Source organism: Coregonus clupeaformis, chromosome 21 (genome assembly GCF_020615455.1).
Source record: "Coregonus clupeaformis isolate EN_2021a chromosome 21, ASM2061545v1, whole genome shotgun sequence".
Classification (NCBI taxonomy): Eukaryota; Metazoa; Chordata; class Actinopteri; order Salmoniformes; family Salmonidae; genus Coregonus; species Coregonus clupeaformis.
Window position 1 is genome coordinate 699,154 of NC_059212.1, and position 21,599 is coordinate 720,752.

Here is a 21,599-nt window from a genome sequence, read left to right on the forward strand (position 1 = left end):
TTCCTTGATGGCCAAAAAGCTCAATTTTAGTCTCATCTGACCAGAGTACCTTCTTCCATATGTTTGGGGAGTCTCCCACATGCCTTTTGGTGAAAACCAAATGTGTTTGCTTATTTTTTTCTTTAGGCAATGGCTTTTTTCTACATGTTGTAACAGAGCAAAGACAACTTGTTTGTCATATGATTTAAAGTCTCTGATAAAGTGAATTGTTCAACATCCTGGGCTTACTTACTTTCACCAATGGAACTGCACAACATTTAAAACATATTGTGGAGTTCATGTAGGTTACTGTTTATGCAGGCTCCATGAAATTGTTTGTACCTTATTAGGATATAATTTGAATACTGTAACTCTCCACTAACAGGGTTCTGAGTGGTGTGAATATAATTTTAAGCACCAAGTTCCAACCCACAGGCTAGTTTAATTCAACCTGTTACTGACCAACTACACTGGACAAGTCCAAACTGTCTCACTGACACAACTGAAGAGCTGAGAGGTAAGGGATTGCTCTGCCATATTCTGTAATATGCAATCCAAGTGGGAGAATGATGTGGAGTGTTTCTTGAAAGATTAATTAAAAGCTATTCTAATTGTGATCGACTTCCTAAGTTCCCAACCTTGATATTGGGGGACTATAACCCTGGTCTGTTAGTGTCATGTCAGCAAAGTTCACTGACTCACCATCTCTGATGCCCCCACAACGACAGTGGTTATGTCATATACCCACGTGCTAACCTAACCTTTCCCCTAGTTTGAAAGTCCGCACTGCATTTAGGATAGACGCTTCCTTGACAAAGCACATTCAAACGTTCAGAAGCCTACCAAAATAATACAGGTACATCAATTTTTCATAATACTTTTTTAGATACTACATATTGTAATGTTGCCGGTAAATATAGCATGTGTTGTCACTGGAATGTCTGGTTGCGTAGTGAAAGTTATATATTATTATTTAGGTAAAGGAGTTATGTTAGCTCGCTGTCTCCATGTATGTGGAGACAGCGGTACTAGCTAGCTCGCTACAAACACTGGCTTTTCGTAAATCATTCAATTAATGTCAGCAAGCGAGCGTCTAATGTCAACTATTTTGTCATTGGAGGCTAAATTAAATGGTAATAGTAGCTAACTAAGGTAGCTAGTAGTAGAAAGAGAGCTAGCCTGGGCAGATAGCTACAGTATACCTAGCCTAGCAGTTCAGACTTGCATAAGTACAAATGTTAAAAGTATATCGTTTGTAAGGTTTCTCAAAGTAGGGAATGACAAAATAAAGCAATCTATTATATATATTAGCCTTTTTTGTAAATCTGGCGCGAGCTGCTTCCGGGACGCTTGCCCATGTCTTGAACTTTCACCTAGATTCCAAAGCGGAAACATGCAATGTAATTGTATCACAGATATAACAGTAACGTTATTTTATTGTATCGCGCAATGTTGTGGTTTCCACTAGATAGCACAGCCACATGCATTTTTTTTTTGTTGCTTTTTGCTTAATGTAAGATTAGGGTTAGCAGTGTGTTTTAAGGTTAGGGTAATGTTTAAAATCACATTTAAGAAGATCAGTGGGAGAAATAGGAGGGGTTTATGACTTTGTGGCTGTGGTAACTAGTGACGACCCAACGTTGTCGCGCTTGTAATGACAAATGAAAGTAATTTTGGATACAAAAAGTTGCAAGGTCCTATTCTCTTCATCAGTGTGGTAGTAAGGTGCATTTAGTATTATTAAACCTTTTGCCTCAAACTAGCCTATTTAAATCAAACGATTTAAATTAATTCAATTTATGGTGAAATATGCCTAGGAAATACAATACATTAAAACAATAATTCTAAATAAATTCTAAATAAAAGTAAGAAAAAACAAGTAATACAAGCCTACATGTGTCCTGACCTGTACCCATATTAACCTTTGGAATATTTATGTTGACTTGAAACCCAGAATGTACTGTCCTGGTGTGTGTTGTGGCATAAAAATATCCACAAAGACTTTTAGTCTTCGGAACATCAGAAAAACCTAATGATGTGTCTTAGTTACCTTGGCTGTGACTGTGTTAAGGCCCACTGGCACTTGCATGGCTGTGTTTTTTCCTCTTGTTTTATTAGGTCATTTTATAAGAAGAGGTGACGCAAGGTATAATAAACCAATGCAGCAATAATCACCTATTGAGATTGTAAACCCTTATATAACCACATTTATTTGTATTCCCCTGCCAGCTTTCCGACAACCCTTCTGCTCTGGAGACGCAGCTCATCCGGAGGTCCCGGTTCGAGGATGTGGACGACCACTATAGCACGATGCACCCTTTCGACCATGCTCAAGCGAAGCTCCGTCTTGGCCTGCCGTGCCTTGACGGCTGGGGGTAGGCCTGGATGGGCAGCCGCCATCTCTCCATCTCCTTCTCTTCACCTGACCTGGAGGCAGCTCCGTGGGCACGGGACCCAGGCACCTGCCCCGCTCCCCTCCACCGCCCTGGGGGACAGCCCTGGGGTGAGGCAGGTCCGGGCCCTGGAGCAGGAAAGGCTGCTGGAGGTGGAGTGGGAGGACAGCGTTCAGAGCCTGTACCCGTACACATGGCTTAGGGACAACTGTCAATGCCCGCTGTGTACCCTGCAGTCGGCCCAGGCCCGCAGCCTGCTGCTCTCCCAGCTGGACATCCACACTGGGGTCGACCGGGTCCAGGTCACTGACAACAACAAGGTAAAATATCTTGGATGAACTTATCTTTCCCCAATTCTAAATGTAACCATAAGGAAGAAAATGTAGAACTGGCCATATATCAGTGCCAATCCTTCTTGGTCAAATAGCCCTTACACAGCCTGGAGGTGTATTGGGTCATTGTCCTGTTGAAAAACAAATGATAGTCCCACTAAGCGCAAACCAGATGGGATGGCGTATCGCTGCAGAATGCTGTGGTAGCTATGCTGGTTAAGTGTGCCTTGAATTCTAAATAAATCACCAACAGTGTCACCAGCAAAGCACCCCCACACCATCACACCTCCTCCATGCTTCACGGTGGGAATGACACATGCAGAGATCATCCGTCCACCTACTCTGCGTCTCACAAAGACACAGCGGTTGTAACCAAAAAATCTCAAATTTGGACTCCAGACCAAAGGACACATTTCCACCGGTCTAATGTCCATTGCTCGTGTTTCTTGGCCCAAGCAAGTCTCTTCTTATTATTGGTGTCCTTTAGTAGTGGTTTCTTTGCAGCAATTCGACCATGAAGGCCTGATTCACGCAGTCTCCTCTGAACAGTTGATGTTGAGATGTGTCTGTTACTTGAACTCTGTGAAGCATTTATTTGGGCTGCAATTTCTGAGGCTGGTAACTCTAATGAACTTATCCTCTGCAGCAGAGGTAACTCTGGGTCTTCCATTCCTGTGGCGGTCCTCATGAGAGCCAGTTTCATCATAGCGCTTGATGATTTTTGCGACTGCACTTGAAGAAACTTGTTCTTGATATTTTCCGGATTGACTGAGCTTCATGTCTTAAAGTAATGATGAACTGTCGTTTCTCTTTGCTTATTTGAGCTGTTCTTGCCATAATATGGACTTGATCTTTTACCAAATAGGGCTATCTTCTGTATACCACCCCTACCTTGTCACAACACAACTGATTGGCTCAAACGCATTAAGAAGGAAATAAATTCCACAAATGAACTTTTAACAAGGCACACCTGTTAATTTAAATGCATTCCAGGTGACTACCTCATGAACCTGGTTGAGAGAATGACAAGAGTATGCAAAGCTGTCATCAAGGCAAAGGGTGGTTACTTTGAAGAATCTCAAATATAAAATATATTTGTTTAACACTTTTTGGGGTACTACATGATCCCATGTGTGTTATTTCATAGTTTTGATGTCTTCACTATTATTCTACAATGTAGAAAATAGTAAAAATAAAGAAAAACCCTTGAATGAGTAGTGTCCAAACTATGAACTGGTACTGTAGATATGCATCTGTTGGTGACCCACGATCCAGAGCATCCCAAACATGTTCAATGGGTGACATGTCTGGTGAGTATGCAGGCCATGGAAGAACTGGGACATTTTCAGCTTCCAGGAATTGTGTACAGATCCTTGTGACATGGGGCTGTGTATTATTATGCTGAAACATGAGGTAATGGCAGTGGATGAATGGCACGACAATGGGCCTCAGGATCTTGTCACCGTATCTCTGTGCATTCAAATAGATAAAGTGCAATCGTGTTCGTTGTCCGTAGCTTATGCCTGCCCATACCATAACCCCACTGCCACCATGGGGCACTAGGTTCACAACGTTGACATCAGCAAACCGCTCGCCCACACAGCCCATACATGTGGTCTGCGGTTATGAGGCCGGTTGGACGTACTGCCAAATTCTGTAAAACAATGTTGGAGGCGGCTTATGATAGAGAAATGAACATTATATTCTCTGGCAACAGTTCTGGTGGACATTCCTGCAGTCAGCATGCCAATTGCACATTCCCTCAAAACATGAGAAATCTGTGGCATTGTGTTGTGTGACAAAACTGCACATTTTAGTGGCCTTTTTTTGTCCCCAGCACAAGCTGCACCTGTGTAATGATCATGCTGTTTAATCAGCTTCTTAATATGCCACACCTGTCAGGTGGATGGATTATCTTGGCAAAGGATAAATGCTCACTAACAGGGATGTAAACAAATTTGTCCACAACATTTGAGAGAAATACGATTTTTGTGCGTATGGAAAAATGTTGGGCTCTTTTTATTTCAGCTCATGAAACGTGGGACCAACACTTTACATGTTGCATTTATATTTTTGTTCAGTGTAGATGGCAATATTGTTGCTAGTGTAAAGGCCATCACGCTGGTTGCTTAGCGAGTACCACTTTCTCCCGATTCGGCCCATACCTGGCGCGAACTCGGGACCTCTGCCCTGCTAGCACACATGACCACCTTCCTGAAGGGTCTTATCAGTCGCCGCCACGTGAAAAGCTAGCTATTCGCTGGCGCATGTGCTACACTAGTGTGAGCTGCCTTTCTCACGCAAACCCTTAAACAACCTCTGTGGTTGTCCTCAGGTGTCCATAGTGTGGCCGGACCAGCACACCAGCGAGTTTGACCCAGAATGGCTGAGGAAACGGTGCTTCTCTCCTGCTGCCAGACAAGCCCTACAAGAGGAGCTCTTCCTAAACGGTAAGACTATTACGCCGAGGACTGCTATATGGCAACTTCACCACTATTGCTGAAAGTAAATATTCTGGAATAAATCAGGATAAATCCTTTATTATTGAATTTGATCCAATCCCAAACTGGTAGGGCCTGTGTAGTTTCATAGCTGTTCGTTTGTGTTGAGCATGTGTCTCTGTTTATTTAAATTCACTGCTACAGTACACGTGCGCACACACACACACACACACACACACAATGCCAATTCAGTCATGCTGACAGTGTCCATTCTATATTTGGCTAGTCTAGTCTAGCAGTAGCTGACTGCTACAGTGCTCTGAAGACCCATGAGATAAATGCTTTTCGTTCTTGAAAACATCCCTGAAGAATTTATCTGAAAAGAATGAAGGGTCTGTGCCCTCATACAGGACTTAAACCAAGCATCCTGTTGTGCAAATTCCAATGTTACTTTTTGATTGACATTTTCTTTGTGCCATACATTTTCAGTTGTTTAAAAAACATATGCTACAGGCCACAAGAAAACTTTAGAAAAACATTATTGATATGAATAAGCGTATTTACTGTATATCAGTATTTGCTTGTTACAAGTTTTCTAAATGGTCAGCTGGGAAGCTAAGGGTTGAGCACAGACTGTGTAACAAGAATAACATCCAAGAATACATTTCATGCACCACACGCTGTGTCGTAATTGTCTCAAGGCTTAAAAGTCCTTCTTTAACCTGTCTCCTCCCCTTCATCTACATTGATTGAAGTGGATTTAACAAGTGACATCAATAATGGATCATAGCTTCCAGCTGGTCAGTCTACAGTATGTCATGGAAAGAGCAGTGTACAAGGCTGTAGTAAAAGTGAAATGAAAGCTGTAGCTGCATTTCAACTGAGGAGAGACTAGATGGTGTTTCCACACGTGGCCCTGAAGGACCCACAGGTTAGAGTGGCTGCTGCTTTGTCTCCACTCTAGAGTGACTAAAGGCAGTGTGTGTGGATTGCAAACTCCTCACCCCCCCTCCCTTCTCTCCTTTAGTACAGGTGTAAGAGGTCCCCCCCCCCCACACCGACGCACACACTTACACACACACACTTTGTCAGTGCAGGGTTTCTGTTCTTCAACTGTTGCTAGCTCAGCACCAGGAGTGCTCCTACTAGACAGAGTTTAGCTCATGTTCTGTCTGGCTCTGTGCGCCCTTTCTTTCTTTCTCTCTCTCACACACACACACACACGCACCAGCCCCCCTGTCTCTGGGTTTAATTATATCCTCCTGAGGTCTGGTCAAATTCCTCCTGCCAGAAAAACCTGGAAAAGTTTTCATTTTTAGATGGATGGTGAATAATGTTCACATCTGGAAGTTTTGTTACTCAAGTTTTGTTCACATCCCTACCTAGCTCCCTATAGGCCTCTCTCTCCCCTCTCCCCTCTCCCCTCTCCCCTCTCCCCTCTCCCCTCTCCCGCTCTCCCGCTCTCACTCACTCACTCACTCACTCACTCATCCACTCCACTCCACTCCACTCCACTCCACTCCACTCCACTCACAGACATGGGCCTAGTTTGGAATATCTGTACTTTTTCCTAAAAGACCGGGAAGATTGTGAAAGTGTAGCACACGCGGGAGATGCCGAGGTCAATATGATAATATGAACTGTGGGGGTGTTACTGACTGAATCACACCTCACTTGTTTTTTGTCCTTTGGTGTTTGTAGGAATTAGGAGTTTCCCCCTAACCATTTACTTCTATTTCATGTATTTACACAGCATGGAAATGAGTGGAAGAATGGACAGTATGTTGTTGGGGGGCACGTTTAGTCTCGAGGCGGCTGTGTTGACCACTAGATCAACCTCCGGGACCACATGCCCCCAATCATTTCTAATGATATGGTGTTCCCCAGACACTGCTGCTGCTGTCAAAGTGTGCAGCCTGTCAATCTCTAGCCCAGAGGATGTCGCTTTCACACATGTAGACCAGACTACATCGCTGAGGTATGCAGCGGCTGTATGTGAAATAGCTTAATAACTTGAGACCTTCGGCAAGGGGTGAAGTCTGTGGTCCTCTGTAGCTCAGCTGGTAGAGCACGGCGCTTGTAACGCCAAGGTAGTGGGTTCGATCCCCGGGACCACACGTACACAAAAAAAATTAATGCACGCATGACTGTAAGTCGCTTTGGATAAAAGCGTCTGCTAAATGGCATATTATTATATTATTATTAAAGTCTGTGTGCAGTCCTGTTTAACTCCCCTCCTCTGCCTCCACCATATGGAATACTGATTAAAGGGAACCTGAGGAGAAGTGGATGCTTAGAGACACTATTTTAAAGCCAAACTTCTGACCTCACTCAATCGGCTAGGCTTTAGGCCATAGTGTGTATAGTATACAAACAAACACAAAGACTTGTTTTTGCACAGGGAGATTGGAATCTACAAGCAGTGTTTGTCATTATATTCATCATTATATTTGTTAGTGTTCACACTTCCTTTTAATCTTACTGAGGGCCTTAGCAACCGCGAGTTGTTTTTCCTTCTTATTCCAAGGGCATTTTAGGAATGGTACAATAGTCGTTTTCGGTTTCTGAAACACAATCTGTTTCAATCACCCCCCCAATTGAAATACCGGATAGTACTTGTTATATTGAAGTAGTTCCAACAGTAGTTTAGTTATTATTACCATTATTATTAGGCATTATCTATCTAGGCCTACATTATTAACATTATCAGTACACTTAGAAAAAAGGGTTCCAAAAGGGTACTTTGGCTGTCCCCATAAAATAACCCTTTTTGGTTCCAGGGAGAACCCTTTTTGGTTCCACGTAGAATCCTTTTGGGTGCCATGTAAAAACCTCTGGGGAAAGGGTCCTATATGTAACCCAAAAGGGTTTGACCTGGAACCTAAAATGATTATTCAAAGGGTTCTCCTATGGGGACAGCCGAATTACCCTTTTAGGTTCTAGGAAGCACCTTTTATTCTAAGAGTGAAGTAGTCATTATCTTCTGTATGTTTATCAAATGTTCCAACTCGCCGCCTCCTGTGAACAGTAATAAAGCCTGTAAACCGGTACTATCATGTCCTTCAGCTCTCTTTGAATGCTTGAGGAGGTTAAGGATTTCCCTCGGTGAGTGAAGTGGTGTTTTCTCGCTTTCTGGCTCGCATACTTTGAGCCTTTTACCTACCGTGAGGTGACGAAGCAGTGTTGGCTGGCTTATCCAAGAAGCCACAGTCTTTTCTCACACATCTTCCTCTGGACTCTTCTCCACCACTGCTGCCAGTAAATGTGTCAATGTGTCAACACCTTTACTCACTGTCTGCTTGGTCACTACCGTAGTGCCTACTGAGTCACTCTTCCCTGCAGATTTTGGATCAGCTCACCTTGCATCATTTTAAAGCATCCCTTCATGAGATAAACAGGCCTAATCTGACTCTTGGACAGTTGTTAGTGGTATAATGAGATAGATCCTTAAGACTGTCCTTAAAAAAACTCCTTGTTTGGCCACCAAGGAATTGAACATTCTGCTCTAGTGTAGAGATCCAAGATGGCATAGCAGTGCGGTCGTGTTTTCTGTAGTGTCCTCATGTAAATAGCCTTTTATTTTATTTTATGTCTTTTTCGTATATATTTCTCAATCTCACTTTCCATCCTTTAACTAAATATACTCTCCTGCAACCCGCCTCACCCAATGTGGAACGGATTCTATTATTTCTTCATACATTTTTATCCAGAACCTCTGGCTGAAACTAGCCAGCTAACTAGCTACTTGCTATTAGCCACCGTTAGCCGTCTTCACCATTGTCCGTGGCCGTGGCCTGCACTACCTACCAGCCAGCTCTAGCCTGGACAATTATCGGCCAGTCTGCACATCACGCTATCGAGCCAGAGCATATCGGATTTTCTGCCGGAATCACTGAATCACTGGACCTTAACAACAACGGATCGTCGCAACTAGCTAGCTGTAACCGAATGGCTATTGTCGTTGTTGGCTAATCACGACTAACCACCACTGTCCTGAAGCTAACCCAAGTTAGCCTTGAGCTAGCCTCGAGCCAGGCCCATCTCCCGGCTATCTACCTCTCTGTCAACCGGACGGGACCTCCTAGTGTTGACACGGAGCCCCGCCGATCCATCACGACTGGTCTGCCGACGTAATCGTCTGATGTGGTTTCAACAGGCTTCCCGTTGCGACGACCATGAAGATCTATCTGCTAGCCCTGGCCCGCTAGCACACGCAATCAACAGCCATGCCTGTAGCGTAGCAGCCACTGAACTGCTCCCGGATTTACTTATTGCTGTTCTCTGGACCTTATGATCACTCAGCTACACAGCTGATGCCTGCTGGACTGTTCCTTTATACAGTACCCCATCCTGTTGATCTGTTTAGCCTCAGCTCAAACTTTCGTCGCCATTACCAGCTGTTGTCTTAGCTCTCTCGAATAACACCTGTGACTGCTTTATGCCTATCTCCCATGTCAATATGCCTTGCCTATTGCTGTTTCGGTTAGTTCTAACTGTACTTTTTCAATGTAGAGCCCCCAGTCCTGCTCAACCTGTCTCAGATAGATCCTTTGTCCCACCCCCCACACACGTGGAGACCGGCTCAATCGGTGCCTCCAGTGATGCTTTCTCTTTCATCTTTACCAACGCTTAGGTTTACCTCCACTGTACTCATATCCTTCCATATCCTTGTCTGTACATAATGCCCTGAATCTATTCTACAACGCCCGGAAATCGGCCCCTTCTCTGTACCCAACGCACTAGAAGACCAGTTCTTAAAGCCTTTAGCCGTATCCTTATTCTACTCCTCTGTTCCTCTGGTGATGTAGAGGTTAACCCAGGCCCTGTAGCCCCCAGTATCACTCCTGCTCCCCAGGCGCTATCATTTGTTGACTTCTGTAATCGCAAAAGCCTTGGTTTCTTGCATGTTAACATCAGAAGCCTCCTCCCTAAGTTTGAGTTATTCACTGCGTTAGCACACTCAGCCAACCCTGGGCTAGACAATCTGGACCCTTTCTTTCTAAAATTAGCCACCGAAATTGTCGCAACCCCTATCACCAGCCTGTTCAACCTCTCTTTCGTATGGTCTGAGATCCCCAGAGATTGGAAAGCTGCCGCGGTCATCCACCTCTTCAAAAGGGGTGACACTCTAGACTCCAAACTGTTGCAGACCTATATCCATCCTGCCCTGCCTTTCGAAAGTATTTGAAAGCCAAGTTAACAAACAGATCACCGACCATTTAGAATCCCACCGTACCTTCTCCGCTATGCAATCTGGTTTCCGAGCTGGTCATGGGTGTACCTCAGCCACGCTCAAGGTCCTAAACGATATAATAACCGCGATCGATAAAAGACAGTACTGTGCAGCCGTCTTCATCGACCTGGCCAAGGCTTTTGACTCTGTCAATCACCGCATCCTTATTGGCAGACTAAATAGCCTTGGTTTCTCAAATGAATGCCTCGCCTGGTTCACCAACTACTTCTCAGATAGAGTTCAATGTGTCAAATCGGAGGGCCTGTTGTCTGGACCTCTGGCAGTCTCTATGGGGGTGCCACAGGGTTCAATTCTCAGGCCGACTCTATTCTCTGTTTATATCAATGACGTCGCTCTTGCTGCTGGTGACTCTCAGATCCACCTCTACGCAGACAACACCATTTTGTATACATCTGGCCCTTCATTGGACACTGTGTTAACAAACCTCCAAACGAGCTTCAATGCCATACAACACTCCTTCCATGGCCTCCAACTGCTCTTAAATGCTAGTAAAACTAAATGCATGCTCTTCAATCGAACGCTGCTTGCACCCGCCCGCCCGACTAGAATCACTACTCTCGGCGGCTCTGACTTAGAATATGTGGACAACTACAAATACCTAGGTGTCTGGTTAGACTGTAAACTCTCCTTCTAGACTCACATTAAGCATCTCCAATCCAAAGTTAAATCTAGAATCGTCTTCCTATTTCGCAACAAAGCCTCCTTCACTCATGCTGCTAAACATGCCCTCGTAAAACTGACTATCCTACCGATCCTTGACTTCGGCGATGTCATTTACAAAATAGCTTCCAACACTCTACTCAGCAAATTGGATGTAGTCTATCACAGTGCCATCCGTTTTGTCACCAAAGCCCCATATACTACCCACCATTGTGACCTGTACGCTCTCGTTGGCTGGCCCTCACTACATATTCGTCGCCAAACCCACTGGCTCCAGGTCATCTATAAATCCCTTCTAGGCAAATCCCCACCTTATCTTAGCTCATTGGTCACCATAGCAACACCCACCCGTAGTATGCATTCCAGCAGGTATATCTCACTGGTCATCCCCAAAGCCAACACCTCCTTTGGTCGCCATACCTTCCAGTTCTCTGCTGCAAATGACTGGAACGAACTGCAAAAATCTCTGAAGCTGGAGACACTTATCTCCCTCACTATCTTTTAAGCATCAGTTGTCAGAGCAGCTTACCGATCACTGCACCTGTACACAGCCCATCTGTAATTAGCCCACCCAACTACCTCATCCCCATATTGTTATTTACATTGTTATTTATTTTGCTCATTTGCACCCCAGTATCTCTATTTGCACATCATCTTCTGCACATCTATCACTCCAGTGTTAATACTAAATTATAATTGTAATTATTTTGCACTATGGCCTATTTATTGCCTTACCTCCATAACTACATTTGCACACACTGTATATATATTTTCTATTGTGTTATTGACTGTACGTTTTGTTTATTCCATATGCTGTTGTTGTTTTTTCCGCACTGCTTTGCTTTATCTTGGCCAGGTCGCAGTTGTAAATGAGAACTTGTTCTCAACTGGCATACCTGGTTAAATAAAGGTGAAATAAAAATAAAATAAAATGTTCGTAAATGGTCATAAAATAGGATAGAATTGTTTATCGCTTTTTAATGAGACATTAATTACTAGCTTGGCTTAGAGATGAACACAAGTATTAATATTTTTTTAAATAGTTACTTAACGGCATACATATTGCATTCACTGCGTTCGCTATCTAAAATACTCTCCTCAGCTCAAATAGCAAACTGTCTGAATGTTATGATAATCTGCCTGACTTGGCCTCAGTTAGGCCTAATGGGACTTGATTGGTTCCTGCTCATCCATGCAGCGGCTAATGTCTTTCCTCTGACTTAGTGGGAGTCTGTGTCTTCCTTGACTCATCTGGTCTGAATGTAGACTCCCTCTGGACCTACGTGCTCTTGTGGCGATGTGTGAGAAGTCATCAAGGCTCCTGAAAACATAGCTGTAGTGGTGCATCAATGGAAAAACACGCGTCTTTCCCCAAACTTCACCATTTCCATGTACGCACACACTGAAGATGAATCTCCCCCGCTGAGCACATGCACACACACAGCCGGCACACACGCACGGACATACACAAACACAGACATACACACACACACTTGGATGCGTATGGTATGCTTCGGTGGATGTGTAACCAGGCCAGCACAGTACAGCTCATTTCAGCTTTACTGCTCAGTAGAGTGAAAAGGATATTAAAGATCTGAAAGGACTGAATAGGTGTAAGCAACAAATGGGAAATTCCATCCAGCCTGTCTGAGGGCTAGGTCAAGCTATAACCAGAGGGGCAAGCTATTATTGCTGACTCCTATCCAAGTCTTCCAGATCTATAAAATGTACCATGGGGTAGAGGTAGGGATGAGGGGTCGGTTTGGAATTCTTGAGCGTTCCAGTAAGAACACTGTACACACTGTCTTATTAAAGCTGAGAAGGCAGAGGTGGCTCTGTGGTGCAAGTTTCTCCATTAAACAGAGAAAGGTTTGTTTGTTGTATTGGACGGAGGGTTGGCAGCGTTCTCCAGAGAAGGACTAGCTGTGCCACGTCAGTTTAAGACGCAGGCCCTTTGTAAATAGGAGTACAACAGCTACAATGTGATACACCACAGGCGACGTGTGTGTGTGTGTGTTTATGTGACTTCACTTCTCACATGATTGGATACAGGATTGTAGTTGTTTTGTGGAAACCTCCGTATTCATCTAGTTGTTAACATTCCACTGGCCGATAGAACACCCAATTCCATTCATTAAAAAATGTCAGTACAGCTGCAAGCTTGTCCTGATAATTGTAGTGGGCACACTCACTGGCATCAGCCCCCTTTGCAATGAAAGCACTGATGAATGCCACCATGTTTGTGAAGGCCTTCACAACAAATACAATACGGCGCCTAATACCTCCAGTCGAAACAGAGGGGCGTCAAAAGAGCTCAACTCCACAATTCACCCTGTGAGGAAGTTGACCTAGTGGATTAAAATTGTGAAAGACCCTGCTGACACAGAGCAGCTTTTTGGAGAACTCCACAACTCAAGTAGAGTACTGGGAGTTTCCAGCTCCAGAGGAGAGCAGACTGAGAGAGAGGGGGAGGGTGTGGTGGGGGGGAGAGAGAGCAGGGGGGTGGGGGGAGAGAGAGCAGGGGGGTGGGAGAGGGAGAGAGGGGGTGGGGGGAGAGAGCAAGGTAAAGAGAGAGAGAGAGAGAGAGAGGGGGGTGGGAGAGAGAGAGCAGGGGGGTGGGAGAGAGCAAGGTAAAGAGAGCGAGAGAGAGAGGGGGGTAGAGAGAGACAGACTGCCGTCAGCTGCCTGCCAGCAACAGGAGCCGCAGCTTCAGGTTTCCTCGTCTGGAAAAGCCACAGCAGCAGACCAAGACCAACGGAAGGGAGGAAAGGGATTATGCACACACGAATACACTCACATACACGTGTGAGCATACACACGCTCCCATCAAACAGACAGATAATGCGTACATACACAAGCATAATAGTGTCACATAAAAACTCCTGCGTTCTTCTACACATACATACTAGGACAGACACAGGCACTAGTTCTCTCAAACACACACACACACACACAGCCTGACATTGTATCTCAGTTAACCCCAGCTGGAAACGATGTAGGAGTCAGGGAGACTAATCGCTGATTGGCTTGGTGGACCAACGCTACACGTTCCAGGAAATCAGAGCAGTGATTTTGCGCTTAGTGAGAATTCGAGCAGAACATTTTGGGTCCTGCACCATCTGAACCCTCCCAGCCCGGGCCCACTGCCCAGCCAGCCGCTCTCTTACCCCATCTATCACCCACTAAAGGGCCTACCCAGGTTTAGCTCTCTCTGCTCTGACTCTCTCTATGCTCCTTTCCACTCCACGTTCTCTCATTCTCTCCTCTCTAATCTCTCTCTCCATTTGTCTCTCCCTTCCTCTCTCCTTATTCTCTCGCTCTTCATTTTTCTTGGCCCTCAAGGATTGAAATCGGTTTGTTCAAAACATAACAGTGAAGGTAGTGAGTACTGATCTTGATTCAATCAGGAGATAACCAGTGATGTTAGCCGAACATGACAAGTTTACCAGACAAGAAAATGTCCATTTACACAGGGGAAGGCAAGTTCAGCCAAAACACCTAATTCGATACGACATGCTCTGCTGTTATGGCTTACTCCGTCACGTGTGATATCCAAAACCTCAGGGCTCTGTCCCAGAAGCACCGTTCTGTCTCTAGCCAAGAACTTTATGTCCCCCTTTGTGTGCGGATACATACCGGCTGGTCAAATGGTGTCTATGGGCTAGTCTGATTTCATGGGAGTACTTTATACTAGAATTTTAGAAGGAACTAGCCTTTATTCTAGAAGTTCCTCATACTTCAACCTTCTCTTCGTCGGTGACCCTCAAGATCAGCCAGCCTTTAATAAAGATCTTATTTCCCTTCCAAACATTTTTCAACCCTCTTCATTTACAGAGTTTGAATGGGGGGGGGGGTCTTCTTGACTTTTTGACCTATCCTGACAGAGAGAGTTGTTTTGGAGATGACAGCGTGAAGGGAGATGTAAAAACCTGCTGTGGGTTAAGTCATCAGTATCAGTGAAGGGTATCATTGTATCTCGATGACTCATGTTGCAGCTGAAAAGGGTCAGGATCATTCCCCAGAGTGAAAATCAAGCTGCAGCATCTTCCTGCATAAGCCCCTAGACACACAGAGACTCCATGTGTTACCATAGATGTACTCACAGAGAAAAATCCATTGACTACGCCACAAATAATTACGTCAACTGAGTTAATGCAAAGTCAAGCTTTCTGACATGGATTTTCTCTCCACTTAATCCTGATGAATTGCCACTGAAGAGGTTTGTTGTACCCCCTCAGTTTGTTTTTGAATAATTCATTAGCACTAGCTTTGTACCTACACACACCCACACACACTAAATGTGCTCGGCAGCTGTGTCTGCAATGCAGGAGACACTGGAGAGAGCCTCTATGGAAAAAGGGCTGAAGCCAGCTGGATGCGAAGCAAAGCAGTTGGGAGGCTTTTTCCACTGCTGTCAGTCGAGAAATGGAGACTCTTCTCACCCCTCTCTCCCCCTCCCCCTTCCTCCTCACAGAGTATTCCAACCATAGCGAGCTGGCCTCCCTCTTATCACCTTGGAGGAAACGTTTCATGGACACACTGACATATTATGTACAGACAGTACAGTACAGTGTCCGGGAGCATTACACATATTGCCGTTAGAGTCCATTGTCCACTGACAGGCTGTGGTGTCTGTCCATGTGTCCAAACAAGCCAGGACATTCTATTCTGTCCCCGACCTGCACCCCAGGCAGTTCAATCACTGCACAGAGCAGAAACTGTCAGTTGTCAACATTGGTGGCAAAATTCTGACAATGCAAAATTCCCGGACATTTACCAGGTTTTTCAGAAATCCTGCTTCAAGGATTTTCAGTTGAAGGATTCCCTCCCAGCTTATTCCCTCCTGATTCCTGGGAACTTTGACAAACAATGATACGATACAGGACGGAATGCTACAGACTATACAGGATGATACAATACTTTAATGAAGTGCATCTATCTCCTTGGCTCTCACAGAGCGTGTGTACTGGGACTCAGAGCTGCGGATCCCCACGGCCAGCTTCGAGGAGGTCCTCCACGACGACAAGGCCGCCCTGGCCTGGCTGCTGGCTCTACGCCGCGTGGGCATCGTCTACCTGAAGGGGGCGCCGGTGGAGCAGGGTCAGGTGGCCCGCCTCAGCCAGAGGATCGGATACCTCCGACTGACGTTCTACGGGTGAGAAACCATGCCCTCTGACTGTATTAGCGTCATACACTCTTAAGCCAAACCACGGTGATATAATTTCATATGAATCTATAAGCTCTGCATTTTCCACACAGCTTTATATTCCCACCGCAGTAGATTCACTAGGGTGCGTTTGTTGAACTTTGCCATCATGTCCGATTTTCCTAAATATGATAATTATAGAAACCATTGCTACTCTCAACTATCCGCTCCTTTGTATACTGAGGATAACATGGACAGCCTGGTTAAACCAGACTGAACGCTACGCTCACTATTATTGCCTTCAGTCTGGATTAACCAGAAGTTTAATGGACATGCAACCAAATTGAGTTTTGGTAGGTAGGCCTCAGTCCATCTTAACTGGGACTGATCTAGTTCAGTAATGCTTGCACAGGGACAAAGACTGGGAGGCCAGTCCAACATGTATCCAGGGGACATTAAGCCAGAGGTATTACCCCATACACTCAATCAAAGCTGAGGTTGGAACAACAAGCATCCCACAGCCAGCAGTTTAGCCCAGGTCAGTGGAAGCTAACAGCTGCGAACCAAAGTAAGAGAAATGTCATTAAAGAAGCTGCAGTTTTTGTTTATTGTATATATATAAAAAAAAGACAAAAAAGAAGCTGCAGTATTTGTCTTCCACAATCTACAACCCAAGAGACAACAAAATACCAGGGCACATTTTTGCATATATTTGAGCACAGAGACTCCATGCCAAGAGCAAAGAAGACACCTAGTATAATTGAAATACTATTTCATCAGCATCCATTTAACAAATGCTATAAATGTAGGACGATGAGTAACTTTTTCCATGTCCTGTTGCTCTTGAACCTTTTTAATCTTTCCAAAGAGAATGCCTTGGTCATTAGTGCTCAACACCTTTTGTGATTAGATCATTTGTTAATAATCATTAATAATGGACCTTTCTCAACTTTTCTCATTCCTTCCTCAGGCACACATGGCAGGTGCAGGACAAACCCCAGGCTAACAACGTGGCCTACACCTCTGGCAAACTCTGTCTCCACACTGACTATCCAGCACTGCACTACCCACCTGGAGTGAGTAGACAGGATCCACCGTCATCTTCATGAAATCTACATTAATCCTCTCCTTTCCCACTATCAGTCAGACACCTGAGTCATATCTGGATAAAACACTCTTGCACACACACACACACACACCTACATACACACATACAGTGGGGAGAACAAGTATTTGATACACTGCCGATTTTGCAGGTTTTCCTACTTACAAAGCATGTAGAGGTCTGTCATTTTTATCATAGGTACACTTCAACTGTGAGAGACGGAATCTAAAACAAAAATCCAGAAAATCACATTGTATGATTTTTAGGTAATTAATTTGCATTTTATGAAGCTGGTTGAGAGAATACCAAGAGTGTGCAAAGCTGTCATCAAGACAAAGGGTGGCTACTTTGAAGAATCTCAAATCTATCTGTTTAACACTTTTTTGGTTACTACATGATTCCATATGTGTTATTTCATAGTTTTGATGTCTTCACTATTATTCTACAATGTAGAAAATAGTAAAAATAAAGAAAAACCCTTGAATGAGTAGGTGTGTCCAAACTTTTGACTGGTACTGTGTGTATATATATAAGCAGTTTACTGCACCAAGTCCCCACCCCCTACATATTGTAAGATGTATGTATCCTGTATGGGATGGCTGTTAGCAACAGTACTAATATCCTGTATGGCTGTTTGCAGGTGCAGTTCCTGCATTGCCTGTGCCAGGCTGGCGAGGGCGGGGAGAGTGAAGTGGTGGATGGCTTCCACATGGCAGATCAACTGAGGAGAGAAGACCCCGAGGCCTTCAGGACCCTCACCTCCCTGCGGGTGGACTTCACAGACACAGGGTCCGACTACTGCGACTTCATAGTGCAGTCCAAGAACCACATCATAGAGTGAGTGCCGCACCATTAAAATACATAAGACATGGATGCATTGGTCTGTTTTTCACACACATAAGAGCCATCACTCAGCTTACATATTAATATGACCTGACAGGAGGTCAGTCTAGAACTGCTCCAGGTAGCACATGGACCAAAATACACACACACACGGACACTCACTCACTCACACTTACATTCTCAGGATGATCTTAAAGCTACATGGATGTGATTTAGGAGCTTGATGGATATGTGTCGCCATCTGCTGCTCAGAATGTAAACCGCAGTATCAATGTATAATACACAACCTGCAACCAATGTTCCCTCTAAGCTGTGTGCAGGCGCGCAGATCCCATCGGACTGCTGCGCACAATAAATATCAGCCCGCGCAGAGAAGCACGAGATTGAACTTCACACAACTTTCTACAGTGCTTCCTACAAGAGCACAAAATGTGTGCATTTCTAGCCATCTTTGAAAAGCTAGTCAGGTAAAGAGCTATTTTTTTATGTCTTAAAGGGGCAGTGTTGTATTTTGAGACGGTCTTGAATAAGCTAAGTAGCCAATAGGCAGAGGGTAACATAATTTGTCTGGTACTCTGTAATAATGGTATGGGAATAATAATGCATTTATTTGGTGGTTTCTTGCATCAAACCACACAAGATTTTCAATCACCTCCTTGTCTGAAGGACAAGTGGATAAACAGGTTAATGTCAAGCTCTGCATGTTTTTTTCAAAAGTCTCATGGAATGTAGACCTACTTTGTACACCACACATGTGCTGCTACTGTAGGCTGAATGATAGAACAGCTATTTCCATGTTAAAATGTTATGGGATGCATTTTTCTCCATGGTTTTGATGGTAGGCCACTCTAGTAGGCCTACATTATGATCAAGTAGCCTACTTGGCCACTGTTAAAACTGTAACTTAAAGCGGGAACAGACTCAGTGTTCACAGTAAACGCGCCCCGGAAGTTGCACAGAATGTTGCTCAGTGAAATCTGGTCAGTGGCCAAAAAAATTTGAGGGAACATTGCCTGCAACTGATGGTTGAGAAGATTATTTTAAATGAGCAAGCAAGGTCACTGTGGGAATTTCTATTTACTGATCTTATACGATTGTACCAGATATGAGCATCGGACACTTGACAACTGCTGAGTCTTATTATGCAACAAGACCTAGATGTCCATCATGGAGTCATTTTCATAGTTTCTAAAGGTTGACACACACACACTCACAGTGGCACCCCTCCTCTCTCTGTGCAGTGTTGACAGTGATGGGCGGGTGGTCCGGATCAACTACAACAATGCCACCAGGGACTCTGTGCTGGACCTCCCCCTGCACCAGGTCCAGGCCTTCTACAGCTCCCTCAAGGCCTATGTCCAGCTGATGACGCGACCAGAAAACGTGCTCACCTACAAGATGGAGCCTGGTCAGTGTGTGTGCATGAGTGTGCCCCTTCAAGATTAGCAGTTAAAGTGACGCTTCCCTGGATAAAAGTTGGCAATATGAGTAGGATTGCATTGTAAAATATTGCATTCATTGTAGTTACAAATGTTGTAGAGGTCTATGACTACTGGTGATCTTTTATGTGTCATACTGTAGTAGCACATGAGAGGTAGCCTATTCGTTTTAACTTTCATCTTGAAGTATCTGTATAACATGGGTGAGTACTGAGTCGGCATATCCCTCCACCTCCTCCTGCAGGCGACCTGGTTACCTTTGACAACTGGCGCCTGCTCCATGGGCGGAAGAGCTATCTGAGCCACCCAGACCGGGTGAGACACCTGGAGGGAGCCTACCTGGACTGGGACGAAGTCATGTCTCGCCTGCGGATACTCTGCAAGTCTGTCAATGGAGAGAGCTAGACCCCCCCAAGCCCCCAGAGCCAAGCCTCCTCCAACTATATAGAACAGCATCTATCAACAGCAGGGCTTCTCCAACCCTGTTCCTGGAGGTTTTCACTCCAACCCTAATCTAGTGCACCTGATTCTAATAATTAGCTGGTTGATAAGATGAATTAATCAGTTTAGTTACAACTGGGGTTGGAGTGAAAACCTACAGGAGGGTATCTCTCCAGGAACAGGGTTGGAGAGCCCTGATCTATAGAATTTCGGAGCGGGGAAAAGAGGCAGAGGCTAATTGTCTAGTGGGCTACGGCTACCCCTGTGTGGGTCAAGATGGCTGCCGGTCTTTTGAACAGAGTGACAAGTGGGCAAAGTGCAAGAAGATGGGGGAAAATTTGAGGGAAAAGGCTTGAACACTTCCCTTCATAAGTGCTAACAGAGGAATAGAAACTGTATATGAGAAGCATACCTATGAAGAATCTGTAATTTACTGTATGAAGCAGGTAGACTATAGTACCTTTGTTCCTAGGGTTGTATAGCACTTTACTACATCTACTTCTCAATGTCTTAAGGGTGTCACATCAACAAGAGGTGATGAAGTTTGTGACATATTTTCTACCTCTGTCATATTGTATCCAGTAGTATAGTTCAGTTTCAGCCATCTAACCTTAAGAAAAAAATAGTGTATAGCACTAGTATCAGCCCCCCCCAAATCAAAACTTTTTTAATAACTCTCATTACAATAACTCTCCATATGTAAAATGTATGCACACGCAAGTTTGGATAAAAGCATCTGCTAAGGGATTAATCAAAATGTACATAATGGTTACCTGGGGGAAATTGGGGGAGGGTCATGCTTTTTCAATTTCAGTCAAGGAGAGGGTTTAGTATATATATATATATATTTAATCTAGTCCAGGGGAGGGTCATGTAATTTGTCAGTTGATGACATTTCAATATTTATCAATGTTAGTTGCTTATTAGGCTATATATTGATGTGTGCCCGATGCCACCCCTCATCTCTGATTCTCCGCTGGGTGCGCAAATATACTATTTAGTGTGGTCTCAATCAATTGATCCATAGCCTATAGGCTACGAAGTGCATGCTCGGAGAAGCACAGAGCAAAGTTATATTTCTAAGATAGCTGCTGATGGTGTAAAAACATCTAGGCTGCATTACACATTGCAATGGATATTCCAACCCTGAGCCCCGGAACCTATTTCTTCCTATTTAAGAAATAAGAGGTAGGCCTACCTGTTTGTCAGATGAAATTAGGCTATAGAATGCTATATCCATAGATTTGTCGCTCATTTCCTCCACCCACTCTTTAAATAGCCTACCTCCATGTCAATGAAGGGCTGTTAAGTTAAAACCAAGACTTGAATTGAGAGGGTATGAAAGGGGATGCCTAGATTCCTAATGACGTCTCAGATTTAATTATTTGCAAACAGGGACAGTTTCGTTGCAAACAAGACACTGGTTTGGCATTGGAGAAATATAAGATGAACACATAGGCAAACTCTGTCAATGTTTAGAATGTAATTTTGGTAATTTGTGTGGTATTCAAAAATATGAATATGTGAAATTACGTAGAATTTAATGACATTTTTATAAAAAGCTTT

General features: G+C 44.3%; 1 protein-coding gene across 2 annotated transcripts; it reads left to right on the top strand.

The window, feature by feature from the left end:
- The first annotated feature begins 750 nt into the window (after window positions 1–750).
- On the top strand, window positions 751–20,139 carry LOC121534845 (gamma-butyrobetaine dioxygenase-like). Of its 2 annotated transcripts, none has more exons than XM_041841428.2 (8): window positions 751–835; window positions 2,209–2,692; window positions 5,040–5,154; window positions 16,016–16,214; window positions 17,176–17,281; window positions 17,951–18,147; window positions 19,395–19,561; window positions 19,837–20,139. In XM_041841428.2, exons 2-8 carry the CDS (start codon window positions 2,267–2,269, stop codon window positions 19,995–19,997), a joined length of 1,371 nt encoding a protein of 456 aa, XP_041697362.1. In that variant the 5' UTR covers window positions 751–835; window positions 2,209–2,266; the 3' UTR covers window positions 19,998–20,139. The 2 variants fall into 2 exon arrangements, with proteins under 2 accessions (XP_041697362.1, XP_041697363.1); XM_041841429.1 differs by lacking the exon at window positions 19,837–20,139 and adding an exon at window positions 18,464–18,620 and having other exon boundaries at window positions 19,395–19,479.
- Window positions 20,140–21,599: the final 1,460 nt, after the last annotated feature.